The 26,005-nt window shown below is 39.1% G+C and overlaps 2 protein-coding genes across 2 annotated transcripts; one reads left to right on the top strand and one right to left on the bottom strand.

The window, feature by feature from the left end:
- The first annotated feature begins 264 nt into the window (after positions 1-264).
- Positions 265-1,209, top strand: LOC126080559 (olfactory receptor 1009-like). The gene has a single exon (XM_049891754.1). The coding sequence runs from the start codon at positions 265-267 to the stop codon at positions 1,207-1,209; it is 945 nt and encodes a 314-aa protein (XP_049747711.1).
- Positions 1,210-16,791: 15,582 nt separating this feature from the next.
- On the bottom strand, positions 16,792-18,719 carry LOC126079512 (olfactory receptor 1013-like). Its single transcript, XM_049890575.1, has 2 exons — positions 17,809-18,719; positions 16,792-16,798 (listed from the first exon to the last, which is right to left on the bottom strand). Exons 1-2 carry the CDS (start codon positions 18,717-18,719, stop codon positions 16,792-16,794), a joined length of 918 nt encoding a protein of 305 aa, XP_049746532.1.
- Positions 18,720-26,005: the final 7,286 nt, after the last annotated feature.

Raw genomic sequence — 26,005 nt, 5'->3', positions numbered from 1 at the left:
TAGTGAATAATTTTCTAGGTGTTCTAATGATGAATTGTTTCTTAGTTAAACTCTAATTTTCTCTTAAAAACAGTTAAGTCATGTTTCTAGGACGGTGATGTATTTGATTTGCTAACATTTTATTGAGACTTCTTTTACATCAATGTTCGTAAGTAAATTCAACCTTTAATTTTTTCCTTTGTATTATGTTATTATTTTAAGAAATTTAAATTGCATGAGTTATCAGTTCTTTGTTTTTTTCACTATAGAGACAAAAGCCAACCAATGGCTGATGGAAACTCTACGAGGATCACAGAGTTCATTTTCATAGGCTTAAAGTACCACCCTCGGCTGCAGGTCTTCCTTTTCTTGCTCTTTTTGTTTTTTTACCTTGTTACTATGACAGGAAACTTGGGCATGATTCTCCTTATTCAGGTAGATTTCCGTCTTCACACACCCATGTACTTTTTCCTCAGCCACCTGTCCTTTGTGGACATCTGTTTTTCCTCAGTCATCGGCCCCAAGATGCTCACTGACTTCTTCGAGGAAAGGAAAGTCATCTCTTTCCTGGGATGTGCCTTGCAGCAGTGGTTCTTTGGTTTTTTTGTGGCCATTGAGTGCCTTCTCTTGGCATCCATGGCTTATGACCGCTATGTGGCCATCTGCAAACCATTATTGTATTCCATTGCCATGTCCCAGAGACTCTGCATACAGTTGGTGGCTGGACCCTACACCATTGGATTCCTAAACACCATGACTCACACAATAGCTACTTTTCAATTACCCTTTTGTCACTCCAACATTATCAATCATTTCTTCTGTGACATGTCTCCTCTTCTTTCTCTTGTTTGTGCTGATATATGGATCAACAAGTTGTTAGTCTTCATTGTGGCTGGAGCTGTGCTAGTCATCAGTAGCCTGACCATTATAATCTCCTATTTTTACATCCTTCTTGCCATCCTGAGGATCCGCTCTACTGATGGGAGGCACAAAGCCTTTTCCACCTGCTCTTCCCACCTAACAGCTGTTTCTGTCTTATACGGCACTCTCTTCTTTATCTATGTGCGGCCAGGGGCAATTTTTTCTCTGGACCTCAATAAAATGGTGTCGGTGTTCTACACAACGGTGATTCCCATGCTGAATCCCCTCATCTACAGCTTAAGAAATAAAGAAGTGAAAGATGCCATTCACAGGATGATCACAAGGTGGAAGCTTTGCATCACAACTTAAAGTCCCATCTAGAATAGAAAATAGATAAAAGAAAAAGCATCCAGATGACGGTTAGATGCCCTGGTCATGATCACAAGTTGCTAAATCATTTGTAATATTTTGGGATAGCATTCTTCCATCCTTCCACATAACTTTTATTTTACCACCTACTTTTTTTTTTTTTTGGTTAAGATTGCATTTCATAATGTTCCTATATTGGTTACCATTTAGTTGGCTCTGACTTGTGGGGACCCCATGTGTGTCAGAGTAGAACTGTGCTTTAGATGGTTTTTAACGGCTGATTTTTGGAAGTACATCACCAGGCTTTTCATCCGAGATGTCTCTGGGTGGACTTGAATCTGAAACCTTTTAGTCAGCAGTCAAGTGTGCTAACCATTTGCATCACCCAGACTCCAATGTCCCAATGTTGTTGTTGTCGGGTGCCATCAAGTCAGTTTCAAGTACAACTGCCCTGTAGGGTTTTCTAGACTATAATCTTTACAGAAGTAGAACTCCAGGTCTTTCTCTCATGGGGTAGCTGGGTGAGTTAGAACTGACAACCTTCTGGTTAGCAGCTGAGTGCTTAACTGTTACACCATGAAGGCTTCTTCCAATGTCCCTATACCAAAACCAAAGCAAACTCATTGCCATTGAGTCGATTACAACTCATAACGACCCTATAGAACAGAGTAGAGCTGCCCCATAGAGTTTCCAAGGAGTGCCTGGTGGATTTGAACTGCTGACCTTTTGATTAGTGGCTGTAACACTTAACCACTACGCCACCAATGACACTATAGATGATAAAAAAAAATTCCTGGTGACCCACAGAGTCAGAAAAATTCTACTTTCCCCAAACACCTTCTTTACTGCGAATACGATAAAATGTAAAAATGTCAGAACAACCATACTATCACACTAATTAAAGCAATTTAAATGTCCAAAGCAGATGAGATTCATCAGAACAGCATATATATTCCCACCCCTATATGCAGAACTGAAAACATCAAGCAGACAAGGCTTACTTAGCTTACACTGACTTTTCAAGCAAGCGGAATTCCCCATGTCATGTAGTTTTTAATTTCTTTCAATGCTTATTTTCTTTATGTTTGTCTTCTAGAAATAAAATAAGTCATAATCATCACAGGAAAAAAAGAAAGAAAATACAGACAAGCAGTAGCAGACGAACAATAAAAATAAAATCCGTATAATCTTGCTCTTCTACCCCATGACAAATCCTGGTAATAGTTTCCAGATGTCTCTCTACGTATTTGACCCTTAAGTTGTTCCAATTATTACTTTAATATTTGGTATTTAGTTCTTCCTAGTTATTTTAGAATAATTAAGTAGGAAGAGCTTACCATCAGCTTAAAAATAAAATGCAAAAAAAGTGACTTAGAAACACCAGAAAAATTCTACAAATACAGGGGCAATGGCTGTCAGAGGAAAATTAAAATACAGAAAATTTGTACCTCATTTTCATGTTTGTCTTTTTTTGGTTATTTCCAAATAAAAATGGAATACAATGGGATAAACTTAAAAAAAAATTAATACCTTTCTGCCCCTCTGAAAACATTTTGAAGAGTTCAAGAGAATTACAATTATTTTCAAGGAAATTAAAATGATTTTTGAAAAGTGTCTCTTTGGTATAAGCCAAAGCCTTCAGGCACTTTTAGCCATGATAGTTGAACATAATCTAAAAATATAAAATTTCTCTCTAGATTATAGAAATTTACACAGGTGGACAGAGGAAAAAAAAAAAAAAGCTGGAAGAGACATGGCGTAGTGGTGATAAACAAGGAAAACATAGGGTGTAGATTTAGCTCAAGCCCCCTGCCCAAATGAATTGCATGGTATGGCTCTTGGACAAGTGAATTTTTTTTAGGCAGCATTGCTAGAATGTCAGTGTCACGATCATTTCCTTCCACCCCGGGAGGAGTAGGACCTACTTTGAGTATTGCAATTATTCTAAGTGTCCCTATGATTCTAGGCCCCTTAGCAATGATTCTGGATGAATGCGTAAAGGAATGGCTGCTCAATTTCTGCCATTTTGCCCACCTTTCCTGTTCCTTCTTTTTCCTGGAAAAATAAAAATTAAAACTCATGCTCAGGAACTCAAGTCGGGTTTGTTATCTGATTCCCACAACCAAGGAAGGTTCTTGAAACATTCCCACTTTTTTTTTTTTTAATACCCCTAATACGTTTTTTTTGCAGTAAAATTTCTAATTTGTAAGTTTAACGCTGCAGGGTATGCTCACATGTCTGATCTCTTTTCTCTATGATTTTGACTAGGAAAAATATGTAAAGAAAATTTCCTTCATCTGAATGTTTGCTAACCAGCAGCCAGTTATGTTCTCACCCTGGTTTTTAGGATCCAGGTAGCTTTGGTTCAAGCATGACCTTTAGGAGTCTTTGTAAGCCCCAGGCTCCCTCTGGGTTAAGGGAGGTGACACTGGCCACCTCTGAGACAATCCAGGAAGTAGTTATATTACAGTAAGGTCAGGGAATTCATGGTCACCCTGTGGCCACTCTCTCAACAGCAATTGTTGAACCAAATCACAGTCAAGCATCCTACTCCCATAATACTTGATCCTTGTGGCCAGGGAGCTGCAGTGGTGAGAGAAATGAAGCGACTCACACTTCTTATATTCTGTTCACCTCATAAGGTCTGGAGATACCACCAGAACAGGCTATGTCACATTTTATGTGTCACTCAAAGGAGAAAGTTTCATAAACAATTTACGAAAGAGTTGCTGGTCATGAAAGGGGACACAGCAGACTATAAGCCCCTGAGCATCTAAGACATTTTTTGATGCAGAACCCAGTCTTTGAAATGGGTCAGGTGCTATCAGGTCTTCAGATGTTTTAAAACTTCTCTGAAGCACACTGGGATTACCTATGTAGACTCTCTACTTTTGACCAGATTCTTGATATGGGCAGCTTATTCAAGGAGTGGGCAATTGGACATTGTTAGACGGAAATGAATTCAAGGTGATGGGTGGCTAACTTCAATATTCTTGAATTTTGCATGAGCAACTCCAATGCCAAATATAATGAGGTTGAGGAAAATCATCTGATGCTGATGGGGAGCAGACCTGTTTGTAACCTAGCAAAAGATTCCAGTGACTGTGATGAGAGCATTGGTGTCCTCTTAGAGATTCCATAAATCACCACAGACCTCTTCTCATCACCATCTCTGACTATGGCTTTTTTCAAACATTTTTTCTTGTTTTTAAAATAATGTGGCAAAGAAAAAAAAATTGAATTGAAAAAATGTTCCAACTTATTTCAATTATTGTATAATCAGAAGGATTTTTGGACTAACAAGAATAGGTAATACCACCTTAAATGATTTTTCTTGTTGTAGACTGGGAAAAGCAATAAAATCACTACTTTTTTTGGCTTAAACTTATTGTAAAAAATTTAAAACATCAAAAAGGTGAAAATCACATGGAATCCCACTACTCACACATAAAACTGTGACTGTTTTGGTATATTTATTTCTAATATCTTTCTATAGGTGTATATTTATATAGTGTATATAGAATTCCTGGTGGCATAGGAAACCCTGGTGGTATAGTGGTTAAGAGCTATGGCTGCTAACCAAAAGGTCTGCAGTTCGAATCCACCAGGCGCTCCTCAGAAATTCTATGAGGCAGTTCTACTTTGTCCTATAGGGTCGCTATGGGTCGGAATCGACTTAATGACAATGGGTTTTTCTTTTTTTAAAATAGAATTCAGAAATATGTAAATGCAGAGTCCATTTTACAAAACAATGGGATCTTACAAAAATTTAACATATAAAAATTATATTAAATCGTAATATAATTTTATTTGTATAGATAATCTATGCTAAATCTTTTGCTAGAATGGGAATTCCAGAACAATTAATTGTGCTCATGAGGAACCTGTACATAGATAAAGAGGCAGTTGTTCTGACAGAATAAGGGGATACTGAACGGATTAAAGTCAGGAAAAGTGTGCAGCAGGGTTGTATCCTTTCACCATACCTGTTCAATCTGTATGCTGAGTAAATAATCAGAGAAGCTGGACTATATGAAGAAGATCAGGATTGGAGGAAGACTCATTAACGACCTGCATTATGCAGATGACACAACCTTGCTTGCTGAAAGTGAAGAGGACTTGAAGCACTTACTAATGAACAGCAAAGACCACAGCCTTCAGTATGGATTATACCTCAATGTAAAGAAAACAAAAATCCTCACAACTGGACCAATAAGCAACATCTTGATAAAGGGAGAAAAGATCGAAGTTGTAAAGGATTTCATTTTACTTGGATCCACAATCAACACCCATGGAAGCGGCAGTCAAGAAATCAAAAGACACATTGCATTGGGCAAATCTGCTGCAAAGGACCTCTTTCAAGGTTTGAAAAGTGAAGATATCACCTTGAAGACTAAGGTGCACCTGATACAAGCCATGGTATTTTCAATCGCATCATATGCACCTGAAAACTGGACAATAAACAAGAAAGACCAAAAAAGAATTGACTCCTTTGAATTGTGGTGTTGGCAAAGAATATTGAATACACCAAGTACTGCCAAAAGAATGAATAAATCTGTCTTGGAAGAAGTACAAACAGAATGCTCCTTAGAAGCAAGGATGGAGAGACTGTGTCTTACATACTTTGGACATGTTGTCAGGAGGGATCAGTCGCTGGAGACGCACATCATGCTTGGTAAAGTAGAGGGTCAGTGAAAAAGAGGAAGACGCTCAATGAGGTGAATTGACACAGTGGCTGCAACAATGGGCTCAAGCATAACAATTATAAGGATGGCACAGGACCGGGCACAGTTTCTTTCTGTTGTGCATGGGGTTGCTGTGAGTCGGAACTGACTCGACGGCACCTAACGACAGCAAATCTTTTGCTGATACTCTTTCACTATTTTTCTGTTTATATATATTTCTATTCCTATAATATATATATATATTGTTTTTATAAGATTAAACATAAAAATACTATTTTAGCCTATTTTTAACTAAATCATGAAGCCTAAAAATTTTCTAATAAAATTATTTGCTATTAAATATTCTCCTCAACAGTATTTTTATTAATTTTTTTCTTGTGCTTTAGGGGAAAGTTTCCAGAGAAAATTAGTTTCTCATTAAACAATTAATATGCATATTGTTTTGTGACATTGGTTGCCAACCCCATGATGTGCCAATAATCTCCTTTTCTTGATCTTGGGTTCCCCATTTCCATTTGTCCAGCTTTGCCCACATTTCTGCCTTTTCATCTTTGCCCCTGGGCTGGTGTGCCCATTTAGTCTCATATACAAGGTTGAACTACTTTTTATAGGCCTGTCTAATCTTTGGCTAAAGGGTGAACCTTGGGAGTGACTCAAGTGCTGAGTTAAAAGTGTGTCCGGGGGTCAACAGTATTTTTAATGACTAAAATAATTTATTATTAATTCAACAAATGTGTATGAACCAACTCCTAATTGATGAATTGATATATGAAGAAAGCAAAATGTCATTAAAAAGACAGGAAAGAAAGAAAAGACCAAAACGGGTGTCAGAAGAGACCCTGAAACTTATTCTTGAATGTGCCCAACGGAAGAAATGATGAAGTAAAAGACCTGAGAAGAAGATTTCAAAGGGTGGCTCAGGAAGACAAAGTAAAGTATTATAATGAAATGTGCAAAGACCTGGAGTTAGAAAACCAAAAGGGCAGAATGCTCTCTGCATTTCTCAAGCTGAAACAACTGAAGAAAAAAATTCAAGCCTTGAGTTGCAATTTTGAAGGATTCTATGGACAAAGTTTGAACAGTGCAGGACGTATCAAAAGAAGATGGAAGGAATACACAGAGTCACTATACCAAAAAGAATTAGTCAACATTCAACCATTTCAGGAGGCAGCATATCATCAGAATCGATGGTGCTGGAGGAAGAAGTCTGAGCTGCACTGAAGGAATTGGAGAAAAACAATGGGCTCAAGCATAGCAACAATTGTGAAGGTGGCAGAGGACCTGGCAGTGTTTCGTTATGTTGTACATAGGATCATTATGAGTTAGAATCGACTCGACAGCACCTAACAACAACAACAAAGGCTCAACGAATGGATGCAGCACTGGAGGTGCTCACTCATCTATGCAGAGAAATTTGGAATGGAGCTACTGGGCCAACCAACTGGAAGAGATCCGTATTTGTATCCATGGCAAAGAAAGGTGATCCAACAGAATGGGGAACTTTTCGAACAATATCATTACTAACACACTCAAGTGAAATTTTGCTGAATGTCATTCAAAAGCAGTTGCAGCAGTACACTGTCAGAGATTCAAGCCGGATTCGGAAGAGATTGTGGAACCAGGGATATCATTGCTGATGGCAGATGTATCTTGGCTGAAAGCAGAGAATACCAGATAATAATACTGTGTTTTATTGACTATGCAAAGGCATTCAACTGTGTGGATCATAACAAATAATGGATAACATTATGAAAAATGGGGATTCCAGAATTCTAAATTGTGTCCATGCAGAACCTCTGCATAGACCAAGAGGCAGTTATTCGAACAGAACAAGGGGATGCTGTGTGTTTTAAAATCAGGAAAGGTGTGCATCAGGGTTGTATCTTTTCACCACACTTATTTAATCTGTATGCTGAGCAAATAACCTGAGAAGCTGGACTGTACGAAGAAGAATGTGGCATCAAGATTGGAGACAGATTCATTAACAATCTTTGATATGCAAGTGACACAACCTTGCTTGCTGAAAGTGAAGAGAACTTGAAGCACTTACTAATGAAGATCAAGACTACAGTCTTCAGTACGGATTACACCTCAAGGTAAAGAAAACAAACAGTCTTACAACTGGAGCAATAAGCAATATCATGATAAATCGAGAAAAGATTGAAGTGGTAAAGGATTTCATTTTCATGGCTCCACAGTCAATGCCCATGGAAGCAGCAGTCAAGAAATCAAAGGACATATCCCACTGGGAAAATCTGCTGCAAAAGACCTTTTTCAAGTGTTGAAAAGCAAAGATGTCACTTTTAGGAATAAGGTGTGCCTGACCCAACTCATTATACTCTCAATCGCCTCATATGCATGGGAAAGCTGGTCATTGAATAAGGAAAACCAAAGAAGAATTGATGCCTCTGGATTATGACTTTGGTGAAGAATATTGAAGATGTCATGGAGTGCCAGACAAATGAACAGTTCTGTCTAAGAAGAAATACAGCCAGAGTATTCCTTGAAGCAAGAATAGCAAGACTTAATCACGTACTTTGGACATATTATCAGGATGGACCAGTCCCTGGAGAAGGATATCACTCTTGGTAAAGCAGAGGGTCAGTGAAAAAGAGGAAGACTCTCCATGAGATGGATTGACACAGTGGCTCCAACAATGGGCTCAAACATAACAATGCTTGTGAGAATGGCAGTAGACTGGGCAGTGTTTCGTTGTGTTGTACATAGGGTCACTATGAATCAGAACTGACTTGATGGCACGACATTTCAGATTTTGGAATATAGCAGTTTAAGACAGGCAAGGTCTCTTCGTCTGTGAAGCTAACCTTCCACTGACAGGAGAGAGGCAAGTAAAAAAAGGCAAATCAGACAGGGATCAATATGATGACAAAAAGAGAAAAGAGGTAATAGGGTGGGGTATGTCTTAGGGAGGAAGAAGTATCATGTAGCTAGTATCTAATGTGGTTATGTTCTAATTCAGGCTGCCAGACTCCAAAATTTATGATTTCAGTTATTGTACTAACACCATCATGGTAACTGAGCTCATGTGAGGAGAAGAATGGCTGAAAAGAAAAGAAGCCAGTAAGTTCCATTTACCTCTACAGCATAAGTGTCCTATCTTCTATTTCTTCTTCTTTAATATAAATTGGAGATTAAAGTCTGTCTTTTCCAGTCTCCTTTGTGGGAGCCCTGGTGGTGCCATGGTTAAGAGCTACGGCACCTAAACAAAAGGTCAGCAATTCAAGTCCACCAGCCGCTCCTTGAAAATCTTATTGGAGCAGTTCTACTCTGTCCTATAGGGTCGCTGTGAGTCGGAATCTACTCGACAGCAATGAGTATTTTCATATGACCAAGTTTTCTTCATGTTCTGGGATAGGTAAACCAAACCACTGCCCCCTTACAGCCTAGCAATCTTTTGCATTCCCTCTTCTTTTTTAGTTTGCCCATGCTCACCCATCACCTCTCAGTTTCCCATAATGTAAGATTGGACAGACGATGACAAGATCCCTACATTGAGATTTTGGCTCAGGAGAAGAAAGCAGACACACTGCCCCTTCAGGTAAGCCGTGTGTTTTCATCCACCTTTTTCCAGAAGGCCCTGTGTTAAGAAGTGATCAGGCTGATGGTCCAAAACATAGGATTCAGGCAGCCCTGGGCCTCTGACAAAAATCATAATAAAATGACCAAAACCTTGTGCTGTTTTCGAACTGACTGACCAATTTCAGAGTGCAAAAAATGATGAGAATCTTCTCAATTCATTAACTCTGACACCAAAACTTAGTGATAAAGTAGAAGTACTCTACAGGTGCAAGACAGTTCATACAAAACCAGCAAATGGAGTCCCACATGGTTAAATGGGTACTACACCTTGAACAAAGAGGATTTTCTGTAATGCAGGGGTGATTCGTAATTAGGAACCCCACTTATGCATGTTTTATAGGGTATGGTAGAGTGATGAAGGGCCCTGGCTTTAGTGCCAGCCAGCCAGACTGTGAGTAATTTATTTATATCTCTTATCTTCACTGTACTGATCTAGGAAGTCAGGATAACATTATATTATTATGGAAATTAAATCAGATAATACAGGTAAGCCCTCAGAAGGTGGTGACTGATGGTACTATTATCATTACTTAGGTTAATAAAAATTCCATATGCTCATTAGAAAGGCATAGGACATCATCTGCTCCTGATTAAAGCATACACTATTTTAGTAGCTCAGAAATAGATATATTCTACCTTATACGTCTTGGAAAAATGTCTTTTTTTTTTTTTTAAATCAGCAGAGCCTGGCGCTGTGATTGGCCCAGAGTAATGATTCAATTGAACTTTTTAAAACCCGATTGAGCAAATCAAGCTTTTATTTTCCTCAGGTGTCATTGTGAGAGGAATTTGGGAAGGTTAATATTAGTCTTTCTACAATTTCTTTGTTAGTTTCCCTCAAAATGACTTCATATCCTGGGCGCTTAAGAACTGAGTTTTAAATATTTAGTCTATTTTAGAATATGAGGGCCAGAGTTTCTTTTGTAGTATATTCTTGCAGTACCTATGACAAGCCCAATTTCACATTCTTAGTGAAACATGTATTTTTTTCTTCTTTCACTCTTTAGTCATGTACTGTTATCACAGTCTCAATGAAAACAACACAGTAATGGTTCCTTCTTAAGGTGGTATTAAACCTGGCCACTAGATGGCAGCGTTAGCTCATCAATTACAATACACATATCGGTAACGTTTCTTTTAATATTTAAAGTATTATTAAGATAGAAGGCTTGGGAAGGATGTTTAAAAGCCTAAAAATGACTTTTGGAGGGCTGCAAAGTCCTTGAAACCATATGTACGTTTTGTGTCTGTGTACATGCACGTTATTTCAGAGGAAAGGACCAGAGCTTTCGATAGATTCTCTAAAGTTCATGGCATCAGTGTACGTCATGTCCGGTGCAGCCATGTCAGTACCTCCCTGGACACCGTTAGTATCTGTTGAATTGACTTAAGCGATAGTCTCCATCCTCAATGATCACAGTCTTGTACGGGATAGTAAGCTCTACAAGAAGCCATCATAATACAAGGTAGCACTGATAAGTTCCCTTATGACAACATGTTTTTGAAAGTTTGACAGGGAAATCACTTTGGGCAGCACATCTCAGAAGGAAGGCTTTATTGCAGGAGGTTATTTTGAAGCCATCCTGAAAACTAGGTAGCATTTTGACTAGTACCACTTAAAACGTGCCAAAAGAATGAAAAAATCTGTCTTGGAAGAAGTACAACTAGAATGCTCCTTAGAAGCAAGGATGGCAAGACTGTGTCTTACATACTTTGGACACATTGTCAGGAGGAAATCACTCCCTGGAGAAAGACACCATGCTTGGCAAAGTACAGGGTCAGCGGAAAAGAGGAAGACCCTCGACGAGATGGAATGACACAGTGGCTGCAACCATGGGCTCAAGAACAACAACAATTTTAAGAAGGGCACAGGACCAGGCAGTGTTTTGTTCTGTTGTGCATAGGGTCACTGTGAGTCCGAACCGACTCGACGGCACCTAACAACAACAACAACTTAAAACATAACATTGTTAGTGTTAGGAAGATTCAGAGAAGGGGAGAGTGGGTAGCCACTCAGGATTGAACATCAGTGTGGGTAAAGGGGGAGGTGGGATATGACATTGGAAAGGTGGTTTGTGAGGCCTTAAGGAGGAAGGGAGACCAGACTGAAATCTTTCCTACACAAAAATCTGAGCGTAGGATCTTTCCCAAGAGGCTTTTAATGTCTATGTCTTGCCCATTATCTAAATGCAGGTGCTGGTTGCAGGTTGGGCTAGAGGGCAGAGAATGAAGGTGGAAAGCCCATTAGGAGGCCGAGTTAGGTTCTAGGTCTGGAGCTTGCAACAGTGGCCGAACATTAGAATTACCTGAGACCAGTGGTGTCAATAGAGGGGGGTGTGTAAGTGGGGGGGTGGTTATGAACTCCAGGTGACACCAAAATGACCCCAGGGTCCATGGCGGCAGCAGTGTGTGGTACAACAGCTACTGGGGGAGGAGTTGATAAGGCAGTGGTGTTGCTAGGTTTGGTGTCACCTGCCACCCAGTGTGGTAACTCGTCACCATCCACCCCATCACCTGCCAGTGAGGGTATGGGTGGGTGGGCTGCAGTACTCACCATTGGGGAGGGTCTATACCTTGGCCAGTGGGAGAGGGGAGGACTTGCCCGAAGCTGAAGGGTGCGGGGCTAGGGTGCTCCACCCACCTAGGGTCTTCACCCCTGGCTTGCGGGGAGGATGACACCATGAGTTACTGTTCTGGGAAGCATCAACCCTAGTGATGCCACTATCTGGGGCCAACCTGGAGAGCCTGATTGGTTACCTTAGAATGGCTCAGGCTCCAGTCTTTGTACAAAGCCCTCAGGTGATTCTAATAGCAGCTACATTGAGAACAACTGGTCTAGGCCAGTCCCGCCCAGATTGGAGTTGGCAGGCTTCTTAGTTGTATCATTTGTGATTCTAAAGTTTTATGAGAAATTTGGAATTTTTAAAATAATTTTAACAATAACTTAAGGATTATAACTAAAAACGAAAACAAAACCACCTAAGCCAGTGGCTGTCAGGTCGACTTCCCACTCACAGCGAACTCACATGCATCAGAGTAGACCTGTGCTCCACAGCGTTTTCAATGGTTGAGTTTTTGGAAGTAGATGGTCGGGTCTTTCTTCCAAAGATTATAAAGATAAACCCTTTTTCTGGTTATAATGACAAAATGCCTCTTTTTTCGGGGGGAGGGTGACAATTCACAATTGGAAAATATTTCTGTAACATTTTGGTTGATTAAATGCATGTTCCTTAAGCTGTGCTTCATAAATTCCTAGGTTTCCATAGTAGGTTCTCACACATGGTCCAAGAAAAAAATGCTTGTGCTTTTTCCTTTGAAGGCCAACTGCTCAGGGCAGAGCATGACAAGGCTTTGTTGCAGTTGGCTTGATCTGCATTTGATAACAACAGAGAAGAGCTCTGAGATCATTGTAACCAGGAGGAAATAAGCAGCATGCAGAGATGCCAACTTTTTCAAATACATGATTATTACCTGGAACAGTAGCTTTAAGTTTGGGATTTAAGTGATTTTTCAAGTGTGGCTCCTTTATGATCCAGAAAGGGTTTTACTCAAGGGGATCTATTTTGTTGTAGCACCTGACAGTTGTGGAGCTCTTGTGTGCATGAGCAAGGGTTCACAACCATGCTGTGACAGTAACTGGGAGAGTCAGACTGTAGTTACCTCCTGGTGAGGACTCCAAGCTGCAAGCAATGTCCAGGCGTATTTATCAGTTCATGCACTTCCTGGCCTGAGAGCCCAAAATGGAGGGTCTTGGAGGGCCGATATTGTGAGAAGGGTACCAAAAATGCAAACACATTGCTGTCAAGTCAATTTCAATTTGTAGGTTGCTATGAATGGCTATGAGATATGAGAAGAGTAGTCATAAAGATTGTAACTGAAGCATTAACTGGGCCAGAGATCTCCAGTTCCTGGGCAACTACTTGGATATGGACACTAATCCAAAACATTAACCTTCCAAGAAAAGAGTTCAAATTCTAGGCCATTTTTCCTTGATTATAAATAACCCATGGTCAGCAAAGCTGTGTGCCTTGTTATTGTGATTAGGTGCCATCGAATCCCTTCCGACTTCTAGCAACCCCATGTAAGACAGAACAGAACATTGCCCCGTCCTACACCTTTCTCATAACGCTTGCTGTGCTTGAGCCCATTGTTGCAGCCACTGTGTCAATCCATCTTGTTGAGGGTCTCCCTCTTTTTCGTTGAGGCTGTACTTTCTCAAGCATGATGTCCTTCTCCAGGGACTGGCCCCTCCTGATAACATGTTCAAAGTATGTGAGATGAAGTCTCACCATCCTTGCTTCTTCTAAGGAGTATCCTGGCTGTACTTCTTCTAACACAGATTTGCTTGTTCTTTTGGCAGTCCGTGGTATAGTCAATATTCTTCACCAATGCCATAATTCAAAGATATCAAGTCTTCCTCAATCTTCCTTATTCATTGTCTAGCTTTTGCATACATATAAAGCAACTGAAAATACCAAGGCTTGAGTCAGAAGCCCTGGTGGTGTACTGGTTAAGAGCTACGGCTTCTAACCAGAGGTTGGCAGTTCAAATCCACAAGGTGCTCCTTGGAAACTCTATGGGGCAGTTCTACTCCATCCTATAGGGTCTCTATGAGTGGAATTGACTCAACAGCAGAGGGTTTTTTTTTTTTAATTCCTCAAAGTGATATTTTTGCTTTCCAAAGAGATCTTTTGCAGCAGATTTGCCCAATGCAATACATTGTTTGATTCCTTGACTGCTACCCTCATGGGCGTTGATTATGGATTCAAGTAAATGAAATCCTTGACAACTTCAATCTTTTTTCCATTTATCATGATTTGCTTACTGGTATATTTTGACGATTTTTCTTTTCTTTATGTTGAGGTACATCCCATACCGAAGGCTGTAGTCTTTGATCTTCATTAGTAAGTGCTTCAAGCAAGGTTGTGTCATCTGCATAAAGCAGGTTGCTAATGAATCTTCCTCCAATCCTGATGCCCTGTTTGTCATATAGTCCAGCTTCTCAAATTATTTGCTCAGCATACAGATTGAATAACTACGATGAAAAGATATAGCCCTGATGCACACCTTGCCTGACTTTAAACCACACTGTATCCTCTTGTTCTGTGGGAATGACTGCCCTTAGTCTGTGTACAGGTTCCTCATGGGCACCATTAGGTGTTCTGGAATTCCCATCCTTTGCAATGTTATCCATAATTTGTTATGATCCACAAAGTCAAATGCCTTTGCATACTCAATAAAACACAAGTAAACAACTTCCTGGCATTCTCTGCTTTCAGCCAAGATCCATGTGACATTAGCAATGATATCCCTGGTTCCATGTCCTTTTCTGAATCCCACTTGAATTTCTGGCAGTTCCCTGATGACGCTCTGCTGCAACCACTTTTGAATGATCTTCAGCACAATTTTACTTGTGTGTGATATGAATTATATTGTTTGATAATTTCTACATTCTGTTGGATCACCTTTCTTAGGAACAGGCACAAATATGGGTCTCTTTCAGTTAGTTGGCCAGCTAGTTGTCTTCCAACTTTCTTGGCATAGATAAGTGAGCACCTTCAAAGCTACATCCGTTTGTTGAAATACCTCAATTGATATTCTGTCTATTCCTGGAGGCTTGTTTTGCACCCATGTGTTCAGTGCAGCTTGGACTTCTTCCTTCAATACCATTGATTCTTGATCATATGCTACTTCCTGAAATGACTGAATGTTGACCAATTCTTTTTGACACAGTGACTCTTTGTATCTTTCCATCTTCTTTTGATGCTTCCTGTGTTGTTCAATACTGTCTCTGTAGAACCCTTCAATATTACAACTCAAGGCTTGAATTTTTTCTTCAGTTCTTTTAGCTTGAGAAATGATGAGTGTGTTCTTCCTTTTTGGTTTTCTAACTCTAGGTCTTTGCACATTTTCATTGTAATACTTTACTGTCTTCTCGAGCCACCCTTTGAAATCTTCTGTTCAGCTCTTTTACTTCATCATTTCTTCCATTAGCTTTAGCTACTCTAAGTTCAAGAACAAATTTCAGAGTCTCTTCTGACATCTACTTTGGTCTTTTCTTTCTTTACTTTCTTTTAATGACCTCCTGGTTTCTTCACATGTGATGTCCTTGTTGTCATTCCACAACTCACCTGATCTTTGGTCGTTAGTCTTCAATGCATGAAATCTCTTCTTGAAATGGTCTCTAAAGTCAGAAGGGATACACTTACTCAATGACATGTTTTGGCTCTCGTGGACTTCTGTAATTTTTCTCTAATTCTTATCAGCTTCAACTTGAACTTGCGTATGAGCAATTGATGATCTGTTCAGCGGTTGGTCCCTGACCTTGTTCTGACTGATGATACTGAACTTCTCATCATCTCTTTACACAGACGTAGTCAATTCGATTCTTGTATATTTCATCTGGCTATGTCCACATGTTTAGTCACAGTTTATGTTGTTGAGAAAAGGTATTTGCAATGAAGAAGTCATTGTTCTTGCAAAATACTTGAAGAACAAGGATCCATAGAAAAGGATGACCGAGATCAAGTGGGAAGTGCAGGTGGAAAGGGCTCAATTAGATCTCATTTAAACAGAGATGATATATTAATTAGGATATGATGAAATGAGTATTTTACTAAAAATGAAAAGTTAACTTTTTTCTTTATGATCTAAGCCAGAATATAAACACTAAGTGCGTCTGATAATAGAAATTCTCCAAACTGTACTTGTTAGATTTTGTAGACATGTGTCATGTTGTCCATAATTTTGTTCCTTTTTCCCTATGTCCAGGCTACCCTTCCCTGTCTTGTCTGTCAGCAAACTACTATTCATTCTTGGAAACCAATAATAGGGCCTTTTTATGTTGTTACAATTGCATGTCTTATATGTTAAAATACTACTACAATTAAGAAATGCGTGCATCACAAGGAAATATTCTCTATCATTTAATTATAATGAAACCCTGGTGGCGTAGTGGTTAAGTGCTATGGCTGCTAACCAAAAGGTCAGCAGTTTGAATCCACCAGGCGCTCCTTGGAAACTCTACAGGGCAGTTCTACTCTGTCCTATAGAGTCGCTATGAGCCGGAATCTACTAGACAGCAGTGGGTTTTTTTTTTTTTTTTTAATTTAATTATAAATTCATTATTCATCAACTGAAAGAGAAAACAAATACAGATATTTATATAACCTTAATGGTTATTAGGAGCCCTGGTGGTGCAGTGGTTAAAATGATTGACTGCTAACTGGAAGGCCGGCAGTTCCAACCCACCAGGTTCTTCTCAGGAGAAAGACCTGGCAGTCTGCTTCTTTAAAGATTACAGCCTTGGAAACCCTATGGGACAGTTTTACTCTGTCCTATAGGGACACTCTGAGTCGGAATCAACATGAAGGCAATGGGTTTGGTTTGGTTTTGAATAATTTTTTTTTAGTCACACTACCCCAATAAAGAATTTCTAAGTATTCCTTTAGATTTAACACTTTTTGGAATCTCTCTCTCTCACCCTCTATTTCTGCCTCCTTTTCTGTCTGTATCTCCATCTCTACTTCTGCCTCTCTTATACACCTTCTATGCTTTTGCTCTTGAATCTTTAATTGTTGAAGGAGAAAAAATTATTTTGCTGGGTGCTCACAATGACACTAACTAAAGATGTTTGTTCTCTCAAGTGCCTCTTGCTAACGCAACCTGTTATCTTTAGATCATGGCAAGTCAAGAATCAGAATCAGAAGTGAAAAAAAAAAAAAAAAACCCCAAAAAAACTTGTTTCTAGGGCCTTTTTACAGTAGGTATTTTTCTTACTGCTTCCTAACCGCTCTCTCCCAACGAGTAGAATAAGGACCTTTGAAGGTGAGACTTCTGGGCTTAAATTCCTCCTTCCTCACTCATGGACTACAGGATTTGAAGCAAGACATTTCATCCATCAAAGCCAGACAATGGTTCCATAACCAGCTGTCTTATTCCTATTTATAGATTAAAATATTATACAAGGCAATTTATGAACTTTCACGTGTAAATAAAAAATAAGCTTTTCTTTTAACCATCTTAGAAACCCAGCAGCTTAATAGACTCTGGTCTAAGCTAGCAGACAGCAGGTTTTCCAAACGTCCCAGCCCCATTTATTTTAAAAATACATTGAAATACGTTAGTACATAACTAAAAAGACAAATGCAAAACACTGTTTCTGCATTACTCAATTATTTTTTGTTTTATTTTTTCTTCTTTTAATTTTTATTTGTGAGAGCACAGGCTGATAACAGTGTTATGGAGATAATCTGATGAAAATAACCCTTGCTTACAAAGTATTTTCACTTAACAAAACTTTGATCTGTCTAACATTTTCTTCAGCACATCTTTGACATCTTTGTTTCTTAAACTATAGATCAAAGGGTTCAACATTGGAAACACCACAGTATAGAACACTGACACTACTTTGTCCCGTTCCAGGGCATAGCTAGTGCTTGGCCGGGAGTAAATGAAGAGAATGGAGCCATAGTACAAAGTGACTGCTGTCAGGTGAGAGCCACAAGTGGAGAAGGCTTTGAGGCGACCTTGGGTAGAGCGGATCTTCAAGATGGCAGCAATGATGAAGAGGTAGGAGGCAAGAATGAGTACAGTGGGAGTAATGACATTGGAGGCAAGTATAAAGTATAGCACAGTCTGGTAACTGTCTTTCTCGTCACACGCCAACTTCACAAGTGGGGGAAGATCACAGAAGAAATCATCAATGACATTGTTGCCACAAAAGCTCAGGGTAAATGTTTTGCTGGTGATGATGATTGCATTAATAAAGCCACCAAGGTAAGAAGCTGCAACAAGACTGGTACATAACCTTGGGGACATAGCTTGGGAATAAAGCAGAGGATTGGAGATGGCCACATAGCGGTCATAAGCCATGGCAGCTAAGAGGTAACACTCACTATATGTCAGTCCGGCGGAGAAGAAGAACTGAGCTACACAGCCAGCAAAGGAGATGCTTTTGTCCTCAGAGATGCAGGTCACCAGGATCTTGGGGAGATACACAGAAGAATACCAGAGATCCAGGAATGACAGGTTCCCAATGAAGAAATACATGGGTGTGTGGATTCGTGAATCACTGCAGATCAGAGAAATCAGGGTGATGTTCCCTAAGAGACTGAAGACATAAATGATGAGGAAGATAAAAAAGAGCCCTCTCTGTAACCTTGAGTTTGCTGTGAACCCTAAAAGTATGAACTCCTTCACTTTGGTGAAATTTTTCTCTTCCATTGCTTTTGGGCTTCAATGTTCGCTTTCTGTGAAAGGATTAATAAATAGGTCATGAATTAAAATATCAACACTCCCATGTTCTCATAATTTGCAGTTTTAGATAATGAAAAATCCCAACTGATGCACATACATTGTTCTTTGTGAGATATGGTTCTGCTGACCCAGGTGTTACTCTTTTGTATAGCTGGGAAATTAGTTCTATACTACGGTCTTAAGAGCTCAGTCATTATGCAAGAAACATAGTTTTTATTGCCTCGTATTTTTAACCTAACTTTTCTTCCTTTTGGGGAGGGAGTAACTTAAATAACTTTCTCTTCTGATCATACTTTGGGCGACTGAGGACCATGTGAAGGACATAAAAATGAAAGTCTGAAAGAATGCTCCGGTAACTCTTTCATGTCTTTGAGTCCTTTGTCTTTTTCCATAGAATTATATCGGCAAGCTTAATCTTATTATTCTAACTGAATTTTGCAATATCTTTGGTGGTGCACTAAATCATAATATTCTTGAAGGTTGTAACTTTTTTTCATCTTTTAATCCCCAAAACCGAGCCCAAAGTTTGTCATAGAATAGAAATTGCATAATTGTTGAACAAAAGACTAGATTTACTTAGATAACTGGAATTTGAGCCATGGCTACTTTTATACACTCTGAAGTGAAGTGAAGACACTAGTTGATAGATAATTATGTTCATAATACTGATGGCATTTCTCTAGAATTAAGAGTTTTTAAAAACTGGCTAAATGAGGTAGAAGTAGGAGATTGGACTATTGCCCACAATGGGGGAAGGGCCATCTCAGCTTTCGTGTTACAGCCCAGATGACCTCTACTACAACCTATTACAATCAAGGGAGAAATGAATGGCAATAGCCAGGATTCCCAATTGGCAGGGCATTTAAAATTTTTGCTAATAGGTCCATGACTTCAAAATTTCTCAAGCTAGGGAAAAAAAAATCTTACTTTGGCCATTATGCCAGGACATGGATTTAAAATTAAGCTAGAAAAATAAAGAATGTTCTCTCAGAACTCCATCTACTTGATAACAGACAAATTCTTCCCACTAGAGTGGTTGTTGTTGTTATTAGTTGCCATCCTGTCAAGTAACTAGAGTGGTATACATCTATAATTTTCAATTTTTAAAACACATTTTGATATCACAATTATTGTTAAACTAGAAGTTTTTTTTAACAACCTAAAGAGAGATGGGATATGTGACATTTAAGTTCTCTTTGTATTTCAGAATTGTGGGTGCTAAGGTCATTTTTAACAAAGCATATCTCTAGAAGCAGCTTAAGATCCAGAATCAGGAGACGTTTGTTCTCATTTAGTTGGCTGCTGACAATTTGAAATAAAATCATCCCCTACAGAGCTCTACTTTCATAGTTCAGTGGGACTTTTTGAATTCAAATGACATCACATGTGAGAAAGCATTTTAAATACTAGATGTTAAAACTGAGAATTGCATTCTCTGAAATTTCATAATTTCCTCATCTCAAATCCTTCCTTAGATATACTTGCTTTAAATCTCAAAGATTTCCAACTGCACCCGTGATATGACTCCTAGAGGTTCTAGTTTTCTCTTGCAGAAGCTATTCCTTCCTTATTGTGGCTCTTTTACACAAGCTGAGCAATTGCTGAGTTTGTTTACAAAACCAGATTGGGAATTAAAATTGCAAGAGACAATTCTCCTCTAGCCTTTCTATTTTTCTTCCACAGTTATTAAAGTATAAAATAAATATGTGTGAATATATACGTATCTGAATGCATATATCAAAGCTTTTACAAATTAAAAAAGGTTTAAGAATGGCTTCCCCACTTGTCTGCCAGTTTATTGTAGTGTGGTGCCTTATGTGTTGCTATGATGCTGGAAACTATGCCACCGGTATTTCAAATACCAGCAGGGTCACCAATGGTGGACAGGTTTTAGCGGTGTTTCCAGACTAAGATAGACTAGGAATTAGGACCTGGTCATCTACTTCTGAAAAAGTTGGCCAGTGAAAACTTTATGAGTAGCAGGGGAACACTGATATAGTGCTGGAAGATGGACCCCTTAGGTTGGAAGGGACTCAAAATATTACCAGGGAAGAGCTGCCTCCTGAAAGTAGGCTCAGCCTTAGTGGCGTGGTTGGAGTAAAGCATTCAGGACCTTCATCTGCCGCTGTGGTACATCTCAAAATGAGAAGCAACAGCTGCAAACATCCATTAATAATCAGAACTTGGAATGCAGGGTTAGCAAAAAAGAGGAAGACCCTCAATGAGCTGGATTGATACAGAGGCCACAAAGGTAGCTATGATTGTGAGGATGGCGCAGGACTGGGCAGTGTTTCATTCTATTGTACACAGAGCCCCTTTGAGTTGGAGCAGACTCAACAGCACCTAACAACAACAAGGTGGCTTAGTATGAGACATAGGGTACGGGTTAAAAAAAAAAAAAAAAAACCCAGTGCCATCGAGTTGATTCTGACTCATAGCGACTCTATAGGACAGAGTAGAACTGCCCCATAGAGTTTCCAAGGGGCGCCTGGTGGATTTGAACTGCCGGCCCTTTGGTTAGCAGCCATAGCACTTAACCACTATGCCACCAGGGCTTCCTAGAGTACAGGTAAGTACCATATATTAAGAAGTTGTGAAAAACAAAAACAAACAAAAAGCACTACATGAAAAGGAAGCAGAGATTAAAAAAAAAAAAAAAAAATTTTTTTTTTTTTTTAATCTCTGCTTCCTAAATCACACACACAAAGCCCTACTCACCGCTCTGGGTGGACCACAGATTTGACTTAAAAATTTTCAACCTGTATATATAATTAGCAGTGTCCATTAAAAAAGAAAAAAAATGGGAAAAAAAGAATCCTTGATTAAAGGCCAGGCAACATATTACCATTCTTGATACTAACTTCAAAAATCATTTCTCCAGAACTTCCTTATAAAGACAATGAAGGAAATATAGTACATGAGGTATATGATAGCATTCTTAATTATGTAGATACGAGGGATGGTGTTTTTAAGCTACATTTCTTTGCCATGACTTCACGGACTTAAAGCTAGCCGTATTTCTTATTGGATTCGAGGGATGCTAAGAAGCTTTCTCTTCACAAAACATCTCCTTCCCGTCTATCAGACATCTTCCTTCACCAGGAAGTCTCTTTCAGATATAGCTGCCTCTGGAGTGACCACACGGAAAGGAGCTGACCTCTTACTGATCTCTCATTGCCCCTCAAGCGTTAATGTCCATGTGCAATTTAGTTTGGTACCCTACTCGGATACTTCCGAAACCGTATGTTAAATTGAATGTACAGTCTTATCCCAAAGGGGTACGTGATTGCAATCCCTCTCTCAAGGAGCTTCTATGCCAGGAACTGCCTAATACAGAAAATGAGGCATTTTGGAGTTATGAAAATATTGACCCATTTTAAGTTTTCTACGCACTGACCTACTCTGAGGACGAATGCTGCTCCTGAATGATGACAGCAGGGACCACAGTCTGCCGCAGCTACAGAGGCTTTGTGAGAATGAAAGCATCTCCCAAGTAGACATCCCCTACACCTCTAATTCCTTGCTTCACTGCAAGAGGAAATAAGGCCTGAAGAGAGGACATTTGGGGACACCTTAGCCTTCTTCATCAATCATCATAGGAAAGAAATCTTTATTTTGTTTCATCAAGTAAAATTATACTATGGTTTTTCATTACATTAAGAGTTTTTTAAAATCTTTTGTCCATATTGTGACATATTGTCCTTCTCCCCCAGATTAATTAAACATAATGCCTATCATCGTGAATATAAACAGTCATTTCATTAGAATTTCACCTGAAATTCAAATTTCCCACATTACCTTAGAATACAAAGTACCTTCTCCTCCTTCCACAAGCATCTTCTTCCTAGTCGTAACAATACTGGGAGAACATATAAGCTTGAGCATCCCTTTGGGATATACTGCTGAAAGCAAAGAGAATCTTCAACTGCTATTCCAGTGCCAAGTGACCAATTACAATGCTCAGTTGTCTTTCTGGAAGGATATGGGGAGAGATTATCATGAATGTAATTGTTCCAATTACCTGGAAAAACTCTAATGACTTGTTTCATTTATGCATTTGAGATAAAAACAAAACAAAATAAAAAGGACTAAGCTAAGAGAATAGTCAGCAGACAGTAGATGCTCAAGAATTATTTACAGTTCACGATAATTTTAATATAGGTATCATGATAATGAAAATACCATAGAATTTGGGTCCTGAAGCATGTTCAATACCACTTAATAAAACTGACTCAATTTACAAACAATGAAATCGAGAGACAAAAAACTTTAATGGTTCACTGACAGTCATATCATTAGTGTAAATTTTATCTCTACATTAGACCATGAGTACATTTTTTATTCATCAGGAAAAATAAGGCAGGTAGAATGAGCAGGGCCAGACAGCACAGGGACTGTGTAGACCATGTTAAAGATTTTAGAATACCTTAAATTCAATGGACAGCCATTGAATCGTTTTTATCAGATGCACAATGTGGTCAAATAAAATTTAGTAAAAAAAAAAAAAAAAGACTTCTCTTTATAATGTGATAAACAGAAGTGTGAAGACAGAGCAGTTCAGTCCGATGACTATCACTGCAGCCTAAGAGAGTGCTGATGGCACTTGGACTGGGCTAAAAACCCACTAACGGGTTAATAGCAGTAGGTTTCATGAAAAATAGATGAATCTGAGATATTGGGAAAGTAATGCACACAGGAGTTTGTGATAATAACTTTGAATCCCCAAATACCCCTGAAATTTTCTTGCCTAACAAATCAGCCCTTCCTCCTCTTTCTCAGGGAAATGGTTTTACCCAAAGAAAAATAAAAGGAACAAACCTTTCAATGACTTTGTCTAAGGCAGTTGATTTTCAAGAGATGCCAGTGTCTTCTAAGCCCCAACTCCAACACCCTTCTTTGCTTCCAGGCACAGAGGAGGGTTAGAGTCAATCATAGCCCAGAAGAACAAAGCAGACACAATCTTTGTTATTGTGCTACTTATAGTTTAAGGAAAGCAATTACCGAGTATGATTGTGAGAGTTGATATGACTCAGCCAGGACCATGAAGAGAGTTAATGGTAGAGCCAGTATGATCAGGTCTCCTTGGATTATGCCTTGTTTGTCTTATGTTCTTTAGCACTTAGTTCTCCATCCTCTTTTTCACCTGAATGGCTTTCTCTGCCGTTATTAGAGCAAAGATTATTAATATTGGGTCCCTCGATCATTACGGAGTATATAGATAGGCTTCAAGAGGTCAAAGATGACCTCTGAAGATGTGGCATGGGAATTTTGTCAGTATTCACATGTGTTCAAGAGGGCCCCTAACTTCTACTAGGTTCTCAGTAGGGTTCATGGTTCAGAGCTTTTGAGCTACAGGCTTTTTATTTGCATTCCTCAAGCTAAAAGCCTTCCAGAATGATGAAGACACTTTCCGAAGTGGATTTTACCAAAGGAATTGGAGTAATAAGAGGGAAACCAGATGAAATTTCCCTTAGATTTCCAGAGAAATTTGATCTTATGGACTTGGAAATAGTTGTCAGGCAAACATTAAAACGATTTTTCATTTTATTATTCTGAAAATAAATAAAAGAGGAAGAAAACTAGATTTAAATAGTGTGAAACATTGTTAAGGAAAGGGAATAGGTAAGACTATACTGATATTTCATTGTAAACATTGTAGAAAAAAAAAAAGAGAAGATCTTCCTAAATGAAGGATTACTGTTTTACATGAATTTCAGTAAGAGTGACTGTAACTCATGTGTGTGAAATAACAACATCAATGTATGCAAAAGTTCTGGGACAATGATTTATTCTTTCATTTATAATTAAAAAAAATGTTCCTTTCCTCAGGGAGCTTACCCTCTACTGAGTGGCATACACAGGCTAGATGCTCACCAAGTCCATCTTCTCTTTCTGAGCACTCAGGAAGACTACATTTCCCAGGATGCTTTGTATTTAAGCTAAGGCCATGTGACTACATCTGGCCAATGGAATAGGGACAAAAGTTAGTAACATCATTTCTGTTTCTGGCCATAAAATTCCATGCAGTATCATCTATCTTCTTCTGCCAAACCATGGTGGAAATGTATTGGATCTGGGTGCATCAAAAATTGGAAGGAAACTGATCTTGAAGTCACTGTTTGGAGGAAAGATGAAACTTCTCAAGAACTTGAATTGTAACATAGTCCATCCTAATGAAGGAGTTTTGATCACTCGTTAAAAATCAAACATATACATGTGTATGTATGTACATGAATGTGTGTGTGTGTGTGTGTGTATCCTCTACCCAACCAGGATTGCCATTGGTTAAAAAACAAAACAAACAAAAACTGTAGTCCCTACCTTCAAAGTAAGGAGCCCTGGTGACACAGTGGTTAAACACTCACCCACTAACTGAAAGGTAGGTGGTTTGAACTAACCAGCTGCTCTATGGTGGAACGGTGTGGCACTCTGTTTCTGTAACGATTTCAGCCTTGAAAACCCTATGAGGCAGTTCTTCTCTGTCCTGTAGAGTTGCTGTGAGTTGGAATTGACTGGACAGCAGTGGGTACCCTCAAGATGGTTCAGTGGTAGAATTGTCACCTTCCCTGCTGGAGACTCAGATTCACTCCCCACCAGTGATCCTCAGGCACAACCACCATCGGTCAGTAGAGGTTTGCATGTTCCTATAATACATGTTCCTATAATACTGAATAGGTTTTAGCGGAGCTTCTAGGCCAAGACAAACTGGGAAGAAAAGCCAACCAATGGACTTCTGAAAATCAGCCAATGAAAACACTATGGGTCACAGGTATTCAAGCAGGGTTTTGTCCCTTTATCCGTGAAGTTACCATGATTAGGGGGCCAACTACATGGCAGCTGACAGCAACAACCCTCAGGAAGAGAACCTAGGGGCAAAATATTGTAATTACAAGGAAGCTTTTATAGTATTTTTTTTTTTTTTGTATATTTAGACAAATGTAAATTTAAAAACTCCGTTAAAAGAGAATTATCTCATAGGAAAAAAATCTTTGCCATCAAGCTGATTCTGACTCATAGCAACCCTATAGGCCAGGGTAGAACTGCCCCATAGTTTCCAAGGAGCACCTGGAGGATTTGAACTGCTGACCTTCAGGTTAGCAGCTGTAGCACTTAACCATTACACCACCAGGGTTTCCTATCTCATAGGAGGAGAGCTTAATTTGAAGGGAGATGAATGTGGAGTGGAAAGCTGAAGGTGCTTTCATATTTTCTTCTATGAGTTTTCACCATCTTGTGGTAGATTAAAGTAATGC

The sequence above is a fragment of the Elephas maximus genome, chromosome 7 (assembly GCF_024166365.1).
Source record: "Elephas maximus indicus isolate mEleMax1 chromosome 7, mEleMax1 primary haplotype, whole genome shotgun sequence".
NCBI classification, from domain to species: Eukaryota; Metazoa; Chordata; class Mammalia; order Proboscidea; family Elephantidae; genus Elephas; species Elephas maximus.
The sequence above is the reverse complement of the archived record's forward strand: the minus strand, read 5'-3'. Positions and strand labels throughout refer to the sequence as shown.